The sequence below is a fragment of the Equus asinus genome, chromosome 2 (genome assembly GCF_041296235.1).
Source record: "Equus asinus isolate D_3611 breed Donkey chromosome 2, EquAss-T2T_v2, whole genome shotgun sequence".
Taxonomy (NCBI): domain Eukaryota; kingdom Metazoa; phylum Chordata; class Mammalia; order Perissodactyla; family Equidae; genus Equus; species Equus asinus.
Window position 1 is genome coordinate 121,466,561 of NC_091791.1, and position 18,206 is coordinate 121,484,766.

General features: G+C 44.2%; 2 protein-coding genes across 5 annotated transcripts in view; one reads left to right on the forward strand and one right to left on the reverse strand.

Moving 5' to 3' along the window:
- The window catches only part of CTXND1 (cortexin domain containing 1), a 73,943-nt gene extending 56,175 nt beyond the window's left edge, over positions 1 to 17,768 (forward strand). Inside the window, exon 4 of the transcript XR_011498128.1 lies at positions 16,442 to 17,768. The gene's annotated coding sequence lies outside the window, so the exon portion shown is untranslated. The remainder of the gene's footprint in view (positions 1 to 16,441) is intronic.
- The window catches only part of FAH (fumarylacetoacetate hydrolase), a 35,413-nt gene continuing 27,977 nt past the window's right edge, over positions 10,771 to 18,206 (reverse strand). For all 4 annotated transcript variants that reach the window (XM_014852374.3, XM_070497189.1, XM_070497184.1 and 1 more), the window contains one exon: positions 10,771 to 10,965. In XM_014852374.3, the coding sequence (XP_014707860.1) occupies positions 10,886 to 10,965 (80 nt within the window). In that variant the 3' untranslated portion in view covers positions 10,771 to 10,885. The remainder of the gene's footprint in view (positions 10,966 to 18,206) is intronic.

Below are 18,206 nucleotides of genomic sequence, written 5' to 3' on the forward strand. Positions count from 1 at the left end.
AGTGCACACACATCAGTAAATTACTATTTTATATTTTCTCTTTGTTGGTCTAAATCTCTTGGACTCTATTCCTATCCATGCTCGCCAAACTTCTGCTGATACCAAGTGGCAGGACTCTGCAACTTCGGCAGTGTTCACATTGAAGACCTTGCACTTCTCCCTCTGGCCAATCCTAGGACCTAACTCTTGTTTGGTCCTGGAAAGAATTAGGGTGTGTGTGTGTGGAGGGGGGAGGGTAGATCCTGCAGCTGCCCCAGACAAAATCACTGAAAGGTTTAATGCAAAAAGAGGCTGGTTCTCTCAGACAGGGGTGAAGAGGATGTTTCCACTGACAACGAAGGCTTAAAGGAATTTTGGGGTTCAATGTTGTCAGCCTCATCTGTGCCTGCCCAAATGTCCCCATCCTAAGTCTCAGGATCCCTCTTAAACACTGTCCTTACCTTAGCTAAAGACTTTAACACTCACATTTAACTAATATTGCACATTTAACTGGCACTGAAGTTCTGCAACCCAGACCTTGCACCAGATTCTTAGCCATGTTTGCCCTGCAGCTAAGTGAAGTAAAATATACTGGTACCACTGCATACATGCCTTCTGATTCTCCACCTGAGGCTTTGGTTATTAATTCAACTTTTGGAGCTTATCTTTCTCTTTGTGTAAAAAATACAGGGCAATCATGAGCAGTCAGCCCACCTAAGAATCTATGTAATTATCAATATTCCCATAGCAACTAAGTCCTAATGACTCTTCTAATGAATGCTTTACTCTCAAGCTGCACTCCATGCTACCCCACTATTGGTAATATTTTAATAATTGTGGTAGTCTACATGCCATAGACTATTAGTGTCCCACTTCCTCCAGCAAGGAGGTTGTCCCTGTGCTCATAAAATATGCATAGACTCAATTACAGAATCTTATTTTAAGAGTCAGTTTCCTGATGCCACTCCTGGTACCAATTGCTTTATTAGACAGGAAGCAGATGGTACACTCAAAGGATTAATTGGAGAAATTTAATTAAGGGACTATTTTCAGAAGTATGAGCAGGCACTAGACCTGCCTTAGAAGCAATGTTGAAAGGAGCCCTCCTACATGAAACAAAAAAGCAAAGGTTTGTGTAGCTTCGAGCAAGAAGATAAACAGACAGACAAACAGAAAATTGCAGCTCTATATCAGAATAGGTTAGTAAACACTTAATTATATTATAAAGGATAAAGGGAAAGAAAGCATCAAAAATAACTATAATGACTTCAGTTTGGTCACAAATTCACAACACAAGAAAGAACAATTTGTGACAAGAAAAACAGAAGGGAAAGAGGAAAACAATAGAACATGCATAGGCAAGTGGAGAAAAGAGGCTATCAGAGAAAGGGTTACCCAGCTATGAGACCTTTTATACAAGCCTAATGGCAACCACAAAACAAAAATCAGAGCAGAGTCACAAATCACACGTAAAGAGAAAACTGAGAGAAACATCACAGAAAACCACCAAATTGAAATGGCAGACAGAAATACAAGGAAAAAGAAACAATGGAAATATAGAACAACCAGAAAACAAAAGATAAAACGGCAGTATTATGCCAAAATATAACAATAATCACTCTAAATGTAAATGGATTGAATTCACCAATATGAATTAAATATTGGTGAATATGGTACCTCCAGGAAACACATCTCAGCTCTAAAGACAAACAGATGATCAGAGTGAAGGGATGGAAGATGATACTCCAAGCAAATGACAATCAAAAGAAAGCAGGTGTAGCCATACTCACATCAGACAAAACAGACTTCAAGACAAAAAAGATAAGAAGAGACAGAGATGGGCATTATATAATGATAAAAGGGACATTCCAGCAAGAAGACATAACACTTATTAATAGATATGCACCTAACACAGGAGCACAATCATATATAAAGCAACCATTACCAGTCTTAAAAGGAGAAATTGACAGCCACACATTAATAGTAGGAGACCTTAACACCCCAGTTATGTCAATAAGGACACATTGGCTTTAAATGAAATACTGGACCAGGTCGACTTAATAGATATATAGAGAACATTCTATCCAGAAACAGCAGAATACACTTTCTTCTCAAATTCACATGGAACATTCTCAAAAATAGACCATATGTTGTGAAACATGGCAAGCCTCAATAAATTTAAGAAGGGTGAAATCATATCAAGCATATTTTCCAACCATAATGCTATGAAACTAGAAGTCAACTACAAGAAAAAAGCTGAGAAAGTCACAAATATGTGGAGACTAAACAACAAGCTACTGAGAAACTGTTGGATCAATGAAGAAATCAAAGGAGAAGTCAAAAAATATCTGGAGACAAATGAAAACGAAAGCACAATATACCAAAACCTATGGGATGTAGCAAAAGCAGTACTAAGAGGGATGTTTAGAGTAATACAGGCCTACCTCAAGGAAGAAGAAAAATCTCAAACAAACAATCTTACACCCTACCTAGAAGAACTAGAAAATGAAGGACAAACCTCAAAGTCAGTAGAAAGAAGGAAATAATAAAAATCACAGCAAATAAACAAAATAGAGACTAAAAAAAAACAGTAGAAAGGATGAATGAAACTGAGAGCTGGTCCTTTGAGAAGATAAACAAAATTGACAAACCCTTAGCCAGATTCACTAAGGCAAAAAGAGAGAAGGCTCAAATAAATAAAATCAGAAATGAAAGAAGATAAATTACAATGGACACCACAGAAATACAAAGGATTATAAGAGAATACGATGAAAAGCTATATGCCAACAAATTGGATAACTTGGAAGAAATAGATAAATTCTTAGAATTATACAACCTCCCAAAACTGAATCAAGAAGAAATAGAGAACCTGAATAGACCAATCACAAGAGATTGAATCAGTAAACAAAAACCTCCCAAAAAACAAAAGTCCAGGTCCAACAGCTTCTCTGGTGAATTCTACCAAACATTCAGAGAAGATTTAACACCTATCCTTATCAAACTCCTCCAAAAAATTATAGAAAACAGATCACTTCCTAACTCATTCTATGAGACCAACATCATTCTGATACCAAAACCAGACAAGGACAACACAAAGAAGGAAAATTACATGCCAATATCACTGATGAACATAGATGCAAAAATCCTCAACAAAATATTGGCAAACTGAACACACAGCAATACATTAAAAGTATCATATAACACGATCAAGTGGGATTTATAGCAGGGATGCAGGGATGGTTCAACATACACAAATCGATCAATGTGATACACCACATTAACAAAATGAGGAATAAAAATCACATGGTCATTTCACCAGGTGCAGAGAAGGCAGTTGACAAGATGCAACATCCATTTATGATAAAAACTCTCAATCAAATGGGAGTAGAAGGAAAGTACCTCAACATAATAAAGGCCATATATGACAAACCACAGCCAACATGATACTCAACAGTGAATAACTGAAAGCCATCCCTCTGAGAACAGATGCCCACTCTCACCACTCCTATTCAACATAGTATTGGAAGTTTTAGCCAGAGCAATTAGTCAAGAAGAAGAAATAAAAGGGATCCAAATTGGAAAGAAAGAAGTGAAACTCTCGCTGTTTGCAGATGACATGATCCTATACATAGAATCCACCAGAAAACTTAGAAATAATCAACAACTACAGCAAAATTGCAGGGTACAAAATCAACTTACAAAAATCAGTTGCATTTCTATACACTAATAATGAACTAGCAGAAAGACAACTCAAGAATACAATCCCAATTACATTCGCAACAAAAAGGATAAAATATCTAGGAATAAATTTTACCAAGGAGGTGAAAGACCTCTACAATGAAAATTATAAGACAATCAAAAGAAATCAAAGAAGACATAAAGAAATGGAAAGATATTCCATACTCATGGGTTGGAATAATAAACATAGTTAAAATGTCCATACTACCTAAAGCAATCTACAGATTCAGTGCAATCCCAATCATAATCCCAATGGCATTCTTCACGGAAATAGAATAGAGAATCCTAAAATTTATGTGGAATGACAAAAGACCTCAAATAGTTAACGCAATCCTGAGAAAAAAAGAACAAAGCGGAGGCATCACAATCCCTGACTTCGAAATATACAAAGCTATAGTAATCAAAACAGCACAGTACTGGCACAAACACAGACACACAGATCCATGGAACAGAATTGAGAGCCCAGAAATAAAACCACACATCTATGGACAGCTAATCTTGGCAAAGGAGCCAAGAACATACAACGGAGAAAGGAAAGTCTCTTCAATAAATGGTGTTGAGAAAACTGGACAGCCACATGCAAAAGAATGAAAGGAGACCATTCTCTTACACCATACACAAAAATCAACTCAAAATGGATTAAAGAATTGAATGTAAGACCTGAAACCATAAAAGTCTTAGAAGAAAATATAGGCAGTACTCTCTTTGACATCAGTCTTACCAGCTTCTTTTCGAATACCATGTCTACTCAGGCAAGGGAAACAAAAGAAAAAATAAACAAATGGGACTTCATCAGACTAAAAAGCTTCTGCAAGGCAAAGGACACTATTAACAAAACAAAAAGACAACCCACCAATTGGGAGAAAATATTTGCAAATCATATACATGACAAGGGGTTAACTTCCAAAACATACGAAGAACTCAGAACTCAACAACAAAAAGACAAACAACCGGATCAAAAAATGGGCAGAGGATATGAACAGATATTTTTCCAAAGAAGACATACAGATGGCCAACAGACACATGAAAAGATGTTTGATGTCACTAATTATTAGGGAAATGCAAATCAAAACTACAATGAGATATCAACCTACACCTGTCAGAGTGGCTATAATTAACAAGACAAAAATATAACAAACGTTGGAGAGTATGTGGAGAAAAGGGAACCCTCTGCTGCTGGTGGGAATGCCGCCACTATGGAAAACAGTATGGAGATTTCTCAAAAAATTAAAAATAGAAATACCATATGATCCAGCTATCCCACTACTGGGTATTTATCCAAAGAACTTGAAGTCAACAGTTCAAAGAGACTTACACACCCCTACGTTCACTGCAGCATTATTCATGATAGCCCAGACATGGAAGCAACCCAAGTGCCTATTGATGGATGAATAGATAAAGAAGATGCGATATATATCTATATCTATATATACAATGGAATATTACTCAGTAGTGACAAAATCATCCCATTTGCAACAACATGGATGGACCTTGAGGGTATTACGTTAAGTGAAATAAGCCAGAGAAAGACAAATACTGCTTGACTTCACTCATATGTGGAAGATAAACAAACACATGGATAAAGAGAACAGATTAGTGGTTACCAGAGGGGAAGAGGGTTGGAGGGTGGGTGAAAGGGGTAAGGGAGCACATACATATGGTGACAGATAAAAATTAGACTATGGGTGTTGAGCACAATGCAGTTTATACAGAAACTGATCAATAATAATGTACACCTGAAATTACACAGCTATAAACCAATATGACCTCAATAAAATAATTGGAAAAAACCCAAAGAGGCAATATTGCCCTTATGCCTGGGTGAGGGGTTGGCGGGCGGGGGGTGGGGAGACCTTCCCTGGGATCCATGCTTCAGAGGGCCCAGCATATCACAAACACACAGACACAAATTAATGTATTCAAGATGAGAGGGGCCCCGCTATACCTTGGGACTCAGCCTAGTAAAGCCCTATGTATCCTCTCTTATGAGTAATACTATCCAGGCCTCAGGGGGCCACCTCTTCCCATCTCTGTGCTATGTCCTCAAAATAAAAGTGACCGTGAATGCTATGCAGGTCTGTGGTGGGTCACTGCCAACACTGGAGATGGGCACTCCTCCTGCAGGGAGGGCACAGCAGTGGAATTGCTTATGTAAGAGAAAAGACGGATTAATTAACTCATTAAATACTTCCTCCTAGCATGAAGGCAATTGATTCTTGCCCAAACCAGTGTCATTTCTCAGTTGTACCAGATATTCATTTGCTTGCTCATTTTCCAATTTGTGGTTCTGGGAGGTACTCAAAAATTAGCGTGGTATGCACATATACCTGCACATGGCACTTAGGGCACATTTTGCAATATTAACTAATTTCGGTTAATTTATATATACATAGATCTCAACATAGCATAAATGAACAGGGATACTAATTCTTTCCTTCGGCAACTAGACGGGCATGGAACACCAGGGTTATGAATCACCTTATTTTTATAAAAAGTATTTAATGGGATTTAATTAAATTTTGAAAAATAAATTCAAATGTTTCAGCTTGATTTAAATAATTTGGGTATGAAATGTTAATGTTCTTTAATTAAAATTTTATCTTGCCTTTTAATTTTAATAGATAATTTTGAATATTGTCAAGGTAACTCTGAAAATACATATAAAATAAACTTAGTTTTTCAATTTTTAACATTTAGAGTTTGATGAAAATATTTATATTTTGTATACTTTGAGTATAATACAATCTACTTTTTAACCATTTAGATTAGTGTCAATAAAACCCAAATTATGTGAAAAGCTTAAGACAGGATAATCAGTGATTCTAATGAAATTAAGGCAAAAAATAAATTTAAAAAATAAAATTTAAAAATATATAAACCAATTCATGAATTTGTAAGTCATCCTAACACTCTTCAAGTGCCACGATAGTTAAAAAGTTATACTTAATATTTTGACAATTTTCAATCATATAAAAACCATAGCTGTGCAAATATTTTTCTTTTGTAGTTATGAAAACACATATGTCCAGGCAGGAGAATAGAATGTATTTTATTTAACAGTCGACAGTTTGACTTTCTATCTCTTAGATATTGACCCGTGAGTGGGCCTCCACGAGTAGTCTTGGCTTAGGCCCACAAATATTAGGGGTGGACCTACGAATATGACATAATCCCTGTCCCCAGTGATGTCCCAGATCTCCATTCACTTATTCGACAAATATACATTGAGTGCCTACTATGCACTAGGTAGGCGCTGCGCAAGGTACTAGAGAACTTTCCATGAGCAACAGCTGACTCTGCCTCAGGAGCTTAAAACCTAGTGAAGGCAGACCCTGCTCAGATCATCACAGACGACAAGGGTCTATTTATCTCCCGGATCAAGTCCTCAGTAGACACAGAGATACGCCATCCAGACCCTGCTTCGAGAAAGGACTCAGTGTTCCAGCTTTTGGGTGATGCTGTTGGCAGACAGTCTCAAAATAAGACTGGCCCCAGTCTAAGAAGAGAAAAAAACAAAACACACTCTTCAGGCAAGCATCCACTTGTCGCCCATCTCCCATAGGTCAGTGGTTCCTTGAGTCGCTTTCTGCCTCTCTGCAGCGGGAGGGAGAGCACAGAGAGAGGGATACTCAGGAAACAACTTCGTGCTGTGGAACACAACCCTACCACATTAATTTTTCCGGGGTTGTTAAGTTTCCTTCCAAACTAAAGGAAAAAAACCTAAAAATATCACCACTTTTGAGATCCATTTTGGAGTCAGGAATCTTTGAGATAATATTAATTATGATACTTAAAATCCTAAAGTTCCCTTGTCCTCAAAAATGTTGTGTTGACCCCAGTTTAGCCTCACCCTCCGTAGAGCTGTACACACGCAACAGGCGTTTCAAAGGCAAACCAATGTGCGCGGGTGCAGGGGCGGGGGAGCCCCATGCTGGAAGCAACGAGGCTCCTCTCTGCAGCAGAGACGGGGCTCCTGGCCCCTGGTCCCCAGTGCCTGCCCGGCCTAGGGCAGTGGAGTGCACCTGTGTCCAATCAGCTCCCCTGATACCCTCCGATATAACCTCCAGCAGGCCCCATCCTGCCAGAAACACCTCCTGATGGAAGGGTAAAGCTTACAATGAATTCTATTCTCGATTGCATATTCATCCATTTATACTCATCACGGCCACTGGTTAACGACAGGAATCATAAATGAAACATGAATTAATAAGGAAGATATAATGATAATTATGGCCAAGGTGCCTTGGAATGCTCATCACCAGATCTGTCAGTTCCATCTACCTGGCCAAAATGCCTCTAGTTCTTAACATACCACTGTTAAAAAGAGAAAATTAGGCCATGAAAGTCATTTTTTGTCTATTTTATATCATTACACACAGATAGGTTTCAATAAGCTCGGTTCCCAAACTAAAGACCATTAAATTCACTTGTCATCTGGGGCTGGCAGTGGCATCTCTGGAAAACAAACAGGCTCATGTTGGTGAAGGTCAGGGCAAGTAATTGTTGGAGAAAGCCCAGGCTGGACCCCTATTAACATCCATTACTTTAGTCTCTACCTGTCCTGCATGTGTCTGACTCCAGGGCCCAATCCAGTGGGTCTTCCCAGCATCACAAGCCCCATTAAGCGTATTAAATGCAAAATGAGGGGCTAAGTGTGTGATCTCAATAGCTGACATCAGCATTCTCTGGTGGCAGTGGGGCCAAGTGGATTAATAATGACCAAATGTCTTTGCCCATGACCCAGACACCTCTAGTGAAGCTCTGCTGTGTGCAGCAGGCTTTTAGCCACATTTAGGTGAGGGCTTCAAGGAATAGCAGATAGGTGACTTGTACACACTGATGCCGGGAGACAGATGTAAGGGAACAATCTCAGAATGCAGGATGGAGAACCAGGATTACAGGGGAGTCAGCAAAACAGAGGTGCCCTGGGAACAGAAGCCCCCAGGAACTCAGAAAAACTCCAGAGGCAGCTTTAGCCTTCCAAATTCAGAGAATAAGTGTCTAGATCAATCTTATCTAGATAGTAGGAGTCTGGGAGGCCCTGGTGACACCTGCACTATAAGGATTTCCACTGAAATCAGGAAAGCATTGGAGAATATGGCCCAGGGCACAGCTCCATGAAATAAAGACAGCTGTGCAAGAGCAGTTCAGCCCCAGAGGGCCATTCTTCCCAGCCTGTGTGTGGCAGAGAATACTAGTGCTCCCCAGTGTTCGTTCTCCCCTTCTTTAGCAACCAATCTCAGATGTTAACTGGGGAACCAATGTGTTCAGCTAAAAAAAATACATTCCGAGTCTTCCTTGCAATGAGGTGTGGTCTTATGACTAAGTTCTTGCCAATGAAATGCAAGACGAGTGTGGTATGGAATACCCAGGAAGGCTGATTATGGGACCTAACTCAGCTGATCCTTCTGCTCTTCCATCCCTCCAACCCGCATCTCCTTAATATCTCTTTCTACAGGCCTGGAACTTGGGTGTATTGGCTGGAGCTCCAGCAGCCTTTTGTACCACGAGGTGACTTTGAGAATGAAAATCATGTGTTGAGGATAAGGAGCCTGGATATTTAATGACACTGTGGAGTTGCCATACAAACTCCAAACTTCCTGGCCCCAGGACGCTTTTATGTGAGAAAGAAATACCAGCCTCCTTGGATATTCCAAGAAATGAGAAGCATGTTCCATGCTCAGGGCTTTGCACTGGCTGGTACATCAGCCTGGAGCACTCTCTGCTCAGGTGTCAGTCTGGTTTGCTCCCTCACCAACTTCAACTCTCTGGCAGAAAAATACTAAGAACCAAAGGCACTAAGTCCTTCTCTGACCACCCTATATATGACGACATCCATGTCCCCAGTGGTCCAGAGAACTTATCACCATCTGTGACACTGTCTGTCTTTTCCTTGTCCGTTTTCTTAGTATCTGTCTCCTTCCTCTAGAGCAGAAGCATCACAAGGGCAGGGGTTTGGGCGATTCTTTGCATTGCTGCACGTTCTGTGCCTAGAACAATGGCAGAGAAGGCACTCAGCAGAGATTTACTGAATGAAGGAATCGTGTAATCTGCTGGACAGGCTCTGTGGGCTCAATCATCCTGCCAAGCCCTGGCGAGGGGTCCATCAGATCCAAGAAGGATCACTGGGCACCCTCTCCTTCTGTGGTCACCAGGAACCAGGCTGGGACGAGGACTGCCTGTCTGCAGTGAGTGTGGCAGAGGAGAGGGGACAGGGCTCACTCTCCTGACTCTGGAGGCTTGCAAGGGGAGCAAAGCTAGCCCCCGGGCCCATTTCTGGCCACTCACAGTTCAGCTGTGTGCAACCATGACTCGGGGGCCCTGCTCAGGGTTTATAACATGCTAACACAGCTATCGGGCCTTTGAGCCAAGTCTGTACTCCATGTACACCCAGCAGTCAGCCCTAAGAAATACTTGCTGTATGGGATACTGGGATGGGCGATTTTATGTGTCAATTTGGCGGGGCCAGGGTACCTGGATATTTGGTCAAACATTATTGTAGATGTTGCTGTAAAGGTATTTTTCAGATGAAATGAACATCTTAATTGGTGGACTTTGAGTAAAGCAGATTATTCTCCATAATGTGGGTGGGCCTCATCTAATCAGTTGAAGGTCTTAAGAGCAAAAAGACCAATCTCCTCAGAGGAAGAGGGAATTCTTCAGCAGACCACCTTTGGACTCAAACTGCAATTCTTCCCTAGATCTCAAGCCTTCCAGCCCACCCTGCAAATTTTAGACTTGCCAGCCTCCCCAGTCACAAGAGGCAATTCCTTAAAACAACTCTCTATGTACACACATCCTATTGATCCTGTTTCTCTGAGGACCCTAATTCTAATACAGATGCCATTCTTCTTCCATACTCCAAGGAATACTGGGAGGCCTGGGATATCTGATGAGAATGCCCCACACAGACCATCAGCCTCACTAATAAAAATGAGTAAACAAATTAATGAATGTCTCCCAAGGAAGCAACACACACCTTGACTCACTGGATCAAAGGAAGAACACACGTGGACATTGCACACTACAACAGCGCAGGGCTCAGAGCATGGAGACAGAGTATGATGGCTTTATTTATTACTGAATGAACCAGACCTACAGACATAGAGGGGGTCCCTGGTCCCCCAGGGGGGCTTGAGCCGTTCAATTCCAGGACAGCAGAGAGATCTCACACTGGCAAGACAGCAGGTAGCACTTTTCCAGCACACTGGCCAAAGCCTATGCGGTAACCGTCCCCCTGGCAGTGCCCTAGAACAGAAGAGGACAGGGGTCAGCCACGAAGCTGCTGGGCTCACTGGAACCAACACCCAAGTGGCTGCAGTATCAGACAGCACACAGCTGGGCCCGAGGCAGGAAGGCACCATCAGAATGACCACCACATATTTTAAACAGAATAGCCCTCCCAAGAAGGTAGGCAGAGCCACAGGGCACTTGAGATGGAGCTCTGGGCCAACCCTATGGTCAGGGTCCCTCGGAAGCACTGCAAGGATGGCTTGATGGCTTTCCTGACACGTGGTCAACTCTTCCCATGTGGGTTTGAGTTCAGATCCTAGGTGTGCTAATTAGTCTGAAGCCAGACTACGTGAGTTCAAAGCCTGGCTCCACCACTTACTGACTCCACAACCTTGGGTCCCCCGAGAACTCAGTCTCCTCATCTGTGAAATGGATCTAACGATAGCATCCACTGTGTGGGACTGTTGCAAAGATGATATGAGAGAACTCCAAGAACAGTGCCTGGCCCATGGTAAATGTTCACTGAGTGCCAGCTCTCACGACAATTATAAGCTGGGTGACTGGGGGCAACTTGTTTAACTTCTGAGCTCCGCCTCATCATCTGCAAATGGGAATAATAATCCTTATCTCCCAGGCTCGTGAGGATTAGATGAAAGATTTGGGTGAAGCCCCCAGCATGACATCTCTCACAGAGGAGTTGTTCAACAATCGTTAGTGTCCTTCATTCATTTCCATCTCAACAAAAGTGATGGAAAGGTAGAGAGGAGGAGCTTGTCCCTGTCTTTGAGGAGGGTCCACATAGTGGGAGCAGTTGGTCTCAACAAGAGTTAGAGAAGAAATGTCTCCAAGGTGCTGGGAGAGCAACATGGAGGAGACAGGAGAGAAAGGAAGGGACGTCCGAGCTGGGTCTTGACAGGTGGGTAGGAGTTCACCAGGGAGGACACAATGAAAAGGGCATTCAGACAGAGGGAACAGCATGTGCAAAGGCATGGAGACCCAGGCAAGACATGCATTTACTGCATTTGTTCAGTGAAGCTGTCATGCAGGGTACCCTGAGAAGCCATTAAGGAGTTTGAACCTGATCCTGAGGGCACTGAGGTGTCACAGAGGAGTGTTCAGTAAGACAGTGAAAGCTATGTTTTACAGCTATACTTTAAAGAGAGCTCTCTCTGGTGGCCCTGGTGAGAAGACAGATAGAAAACACATAGGCTTATCAGTGTCGGATGCTTCTCAAGGGCCCTGGGCCATGTGGAAGCTGGTTGAGGTGATGGCCAGGGCAGTGCTGAGGCAAGGGTGACCAGGCCCACCATGGACACGAGGGACACTGCAGGGGAAGGGATGCCCATGACCTTGAGTTACATGAAAATGCCACCAGAGGGCCAGCCCCGATTGCCTAGTGGTTAAGTTCGGTTGCTCCGCTTTGGCGGCCCGGATTCAGTTCCTGGATGGGGACCTACACCACTCGTCTGTCAGTGGCCATGCTGTGGTGGCAGCTCACATACAAAAAGAGGAAGATTGGCAGAGGATGTTAGCTTAGGGTGAATCTTCCTCAACAACAAAAACAATACCACCAGACTCCCTCATCTGCCGGAGACAAGCCCTAAATCTGAAGCAATGACTTCTGTTACCCACTGTGAAGAGGAAAAAACAATGAGATGCAAGACTCCAGCAACCAAGAGAAAAAAATCAAAGCTCACTACTGAGAAGACTCGCAGCCACGAGAACACTGAGACCAAAGGCAGATTTGTGAGATAAGGTCAGTGACATCTCAACAAGCCCTCCCAGTCAGCAGAGGGACAGGCTGTCTTGGGGGCCCTCACAGCACCCCCATCTCAGCAGTAGCTTACTCCACCCGTCCCCTTCCTCCACTCCCCCACCTGCTCAGTCATCTGACTGGTCCTGCTCAGGCTGCTCTGACCACCGGCCTTCTGTGGGAAGGCAGCAGCTTGGACACCACAGCAACATCCCCAAACCAGCCCCTCACCCTCCCGGGCATTGCCAAGGTGCATTCCTGTGCCCGGGGCACTGACTCTCAACACTCAGGGTCACCCTGGGTCCAGAGCAACATCCTTGTCTATTCTGTTGCTTGGTTTCATTATTTTTCTGTCAGTCACTTTTGAATCCCAATGCTCAGAAACATCCATAACCCTGGGCAGAAAAACCCTATTAAAGCAAAACCTGGCAGAAATTCATTAATCTATCAAAACGACTAACTCAGAGCTGTAGCATTTTTATAATAATTATATTATTATTGAGGAACATTAGCCCTGAGCTAACATCTGCCACCAATCCTCTTTTTGCTGAGGAAGACTGGCCGTGAGCTAACATCGTGTCCATCTTCCTCTACTTTATATGTGGGATGCCTGCCACCACATGGCTTGACAAGCAGTGCTATGTCCGCACCCGGGATCTGAACCCGCGAACCCCGGGCCGCCAAAGTGGAAGGTGCGAACTTAACCGCTGCGCCACCGGGCCGGTCCCTGCAGCATTTTTAAAGAGCCTTCTTTCCAGCATGCTGCAAACACTGATGGGGTGTCCTCTTCCTCCCCCACAACACTGGGTGCTCTATCACTCACTACTGCTCCTTCCTGCCCTGGAGTTACAATGGCATCACCACTGCACCTGCCTACTTCCTGAGTACAGACTCAGGATTACATCATCTCACTTCCCAACCAGCCATCCTGGTAGGTAAACCTGGCCGCTGTTTCCTCATTTACAGCTGGCAAGGCAGATGGCCTAGACAGGGTTTCTCAACCTCAGCACTAGTGACATCTTGGGCCAGACGATTCTTTCTCATGAGGGGCTGTCCTGTGCACTGTAGGATGTTTAGCAGCATCCCTGGCCACCACTCAGGGACAGGCAAAATTGTCTCCAGGTATGGTCAAGTGTCCCCTGAGGGTCAAACCCGCTCTGTTTGAGACCCCTGGCCAAGAGGATGAAGGGAGCTGTCCCCCTGCACCCAGCTGAGCAGGGGTTCCAGACTCTGCTCTCCAGGCTCGGGAGGAGAAGCTAGGGGACAGGTGCATTCATGCGGGGACAGAGAGTCCCGAGAGGCCAGAAGACGAGGAAAGCCTGCACCCAAGTCAGAGCATGTCACTGAGCCCTGGAGAAAGGGGAGAGCCAGCTTCTAGCCTCTTAGGTTGGGTTCCATCAGCTACGGAAATGGAAAGTATAAGTGTACCCACCTCCTCTGGAATATTAGCCCCACCGTCCCGATGTCACCGCCCCTTTCCTGGAAACTGACCTTCACCCTACTCCCCACTCCATCCCACCAATGGGAATGAGAATCCAGAGCTACAGCCCAGTTTCCAGCTTCCCAGACTGCCACACCTGCAAACACATCAGGGCGCACACCCTCACCTCACAGGGGGAGGAGACCTCAAGGCCAGAGACATGGGGCGAGACCCAGGTGAGTCAGTGGCAAAGCCAAGCCTGAAACCAGGGGTTTCTGTGCCACCAGAGCTTCAGGGGAGTCCCAACTGTACAATGTCACTAAACAAACTAAAGGAAATGATCTGGGATTATTTGGGGAGGTGAAGGTGGTGGGCTTTGCATCCCAAAGGACTTGATTGCATTCCAAGGATACCACCTGCTAGCTGTGTGACTCTGGTCCAGCTACTTAACATCTCTGAACCTCCAATGGTTCATCTATAAATGAGAAAATAGTACCATGGGAATTAAATGTGATAATGCATATAAAGTGATGTGCACAGTACCTAGCACACAGCAAGCACACAGTAAATTGCTACTGCTGTGTTACTATTATCTTTATTGTGGTTTTTTTGCATTTCAGTTAAAAATTACCGGTCAGTAGGTTTAGGTTAGACTTCTGGTCAAGGTGGGGATCTGATTCCACACATTAACTCTTTCTTTCTCTTATACTCCTATGGAAATGGTCAAAGAAATATAAATACAAGCGAAAAGTCTGTAACAATACTAAACACAAGGAAGGAGATCCTAGAAAGATGGAACTGGTGCTGGGCGTGAGAAGACATGGAGGATTAAGACAAGGGGGAAGGGCTGGAGGGCCTCCAGGCACCAAGAACAGCAGGTACGAATACCCAGAAGTGGCAGGAAGCTCTGTGTCCTGTAGATGGAGAAGGACTCCCTGCCCAAAAGGTTGGCCAAGGTTGGAGCACAAGAATAGATACCATTCGTTGGGATAGGGGGCAGGGAGGGTGAGCAGGAGTTGAGAGAAAACAGAGAGCCACAGCCTGAGCCTTTGGGGCCCCAAAGGGGTAGTGTGGCTGAATTAATGGGGCCAAGACCCCTCCCCACAGCCACACGGGCCACTGTCCACGGTCCTGGATGAGAAGGATCGCTGCTTCTATGCCCTGGGACTCCTGACCAGCCTTGCCCAGGAATTCTGAACCAGCCAAGGGAAGCAGTGATGGTGGGGAGAAAAAAAGGAGGAGATCTGATGGAAGATGCCACCACTGAGAGACTGCAGAAGAAAGGGGAGATTTTTGTTTGGATATTGTTTCCAAATAGTTTCAGATACCAAGAAGAAGCCACAACTACCTACAGCTACCAATACATCAACTATCAGAAGGAGAGCGAGAAATGCACGTACGGAGCAGTGCTGAGCAGTGTAAACGTCTCTGAGAACAAACACATTCTTGCAGGTCCCAAGCTGAACACCAGATGGGGAGAGAGTGAGACTGGGGGACGGGTGGGTTACATCAGAGTGCTCAGAGATTTTTGTTGGTGTTGTTTGTTTGTTTATGTCACCTTCTCTTACTGAAGATTTTGTGGTTTTTGGACTCTCAGAAATGAGAATCACATTGCACCACAGAGAGACGAGATGACCTGATGGTTTAGGGGCAGGGACTCTGGAGCCCAACCTCCTGGGTTCAAATTCTGGCCTCCACCATTTATCACCTATGAAATCCTGGGTAAATACGAATCTTTCTCGGCCTCGGTCTCCAGATTTGAAAATTGGGGATAATAGAGAACCTTCCTTGTAAGGAATATAAAATGTATTACGTGTGAAGCACTGAGAACAGTGTCTCAGAATAGAAAGTGCTGCATGTGTCGGCTGAGATCAGCACCTCTGAAAGTTCCATCACATTTCCAATGGTTAGAAATTGATCTGAATAGTCACCACCGAGGAGAGAACAGGGAGATGATATGGTGGCATCTGAGCAGGTACAGTCAGAGAAGCAGGACAGCCAGGAAAGAGCTGCAGAAACAAGTGTGGCTTTCAGCAGGAAGGCGACTCAGCAGGGCCAAGTGCCCAGAGAAGTCATGGAAAGTGAGGGCGCAGCACTCCACCAACTCTGGTTACCTCACTGAAGGTCACACAGCTGACGTATGGACTCCATCTGGCCGTTTCCCCACTAACCCTCTCCTTCTCACAGGTAAGCAGAGCTCAAATCTCACTCAGAGTTTTCAGTCATCCCCTTCAGTATGAAATCTCTCTTTTTTCTGTTTATTAATATAATTTATGGCTCTTCTATTGCCAACTTACAATTCTTCATTCTTGTTCCAGGGGATTCCACCAGACTATTCCCATTTCCCTCTTCACTTGCCAACATGTGCTTCTTCAGATCCAAGGAATTGCCTTTCCCTGAATGTCTGTCTCTGCCTGGCCTCCATAAATCCTTCTGGAGCAAGGCATTGTATAAACAAACAAACAAGTAAGTGGCTCTCACAGCATCTCGGCTCCTTTCTCCTACCTTCTCTGGTTCAAACACCAAGAACACACGTGAATTTCATCTGCCCAAGTTATCAGCCTGCTTTCTTCCAGGCCCTGGACAGCTGCTAAGTATAGAATGGCTTAGTTGGGGCCTACATTACAGTGACAACAGAGAGCTCAAGCCACAGTTTTCTCCTCAGCCATCCCATCTCCTTCCTTCCTCTCCTCAAACCAAAACTTCAGAAAGTGCTTTCCCTCAATCCATAGAAGCATGACTTAGGGCCTGCAGTAGGTCTGGCAAGCACTGCAGAAACACTGGAAGCAAAACTAGCAAGAGAATCAGAAGGCCTGAACTGCATCCTGGCTTCATCAGTGTGTGACTTTCAGCAAGTAACCTACCTTCTACCAACCGAAGCTTTTTACTCTGTAAAATCAGGGCAATGATACCCTACCCAGGGGCCATTGTGAGTATAAAATAAAATAATGGAAGTGGACATGCCTACAACATGGTTGGCCCCTAGCAGATATTCAGTAAATATTAGTCAAACTGGGATTAGAAAGGGTATGATGAGGCTGCAGAAATGGCAGGGGCAAAATGGGTACTTATTGATTAATTCTGGGTATCCTTTGCTGCTGTCTTGAGCTCTGCCTACATCTTCTCTACCAAATCCACTTTGTTTAATCAACCAACTAACAATCACGCTGAGCACCCACTATGTGACTGGCACACAGTCAGACTGCAGAGGGATGTAAGGCCTGAATCCTGCCCTCCAAAAGCTCTGTGATAGGCTGAATGATGGCCCCCAAAGATATCAGGTCCTAACCCCTGAACCTGCGAATGTGATCTTATATGGTAAAGCTTCTGCAGATGTGACCAAATTAGGGATCTTCAGATGAGGAGATAATCTGGGTGGACCCTAAATGCCATCACAAGTGTGTCATAAGAGAGAGGCAGAGGGGGATTAGACAGACAGGAGGAGGAACAATGTGAAGATGGAGGCAGAGATTGGTGTGATGTGGCCACAAGTCAAAGAATGCCAGCAGCCACCAGAAGGTGGAAGAGGCAAGGAATGGATTCTCCCCTAGAGCCTCTGGACGGAGTGTGGCCCTTCCCACACTGGAGTTCAGATTTCTGCCCTCTAGAATTGTGAGAGAATAAATTTCTGTTGTTTTAAGCCAGCATGTTTGGGGTTATTTGTTACATGCACCACAGGAAACCAATGCAAGCCCTTAGTCAAGCATGAAGACAGCCACGCATACAATTAACCAGGATTCGGTGTTCTAAGTGAGTTGCTAGTGGAGAAGACAGGCAAACTGATTCTACCTGAGTGACCAGAGAAGGCACTATTTGGGCTGACCCAGAGTTAAGTCCAGAGGTATGCAGGCAGCGGAGAAGGCAGGGTTAGGTACTAGAATGAGGCTCAGTGGTATGGCCGAATCAGATGAGGCAAGAGTGTGAGGCAACAGGGAGCCGTGAGAAGATGTTGAGCAGAAAAGGAACAGCAGGAAAGCAGACCTGAAGGATGATTTTCCAGGTACCATGAGCAGGATGATTGCAGGGGGCTGAGGCAAAAGCTGTTCTAACAATCCAGGCATGGTAGGATGGTGGTGTGGAGCA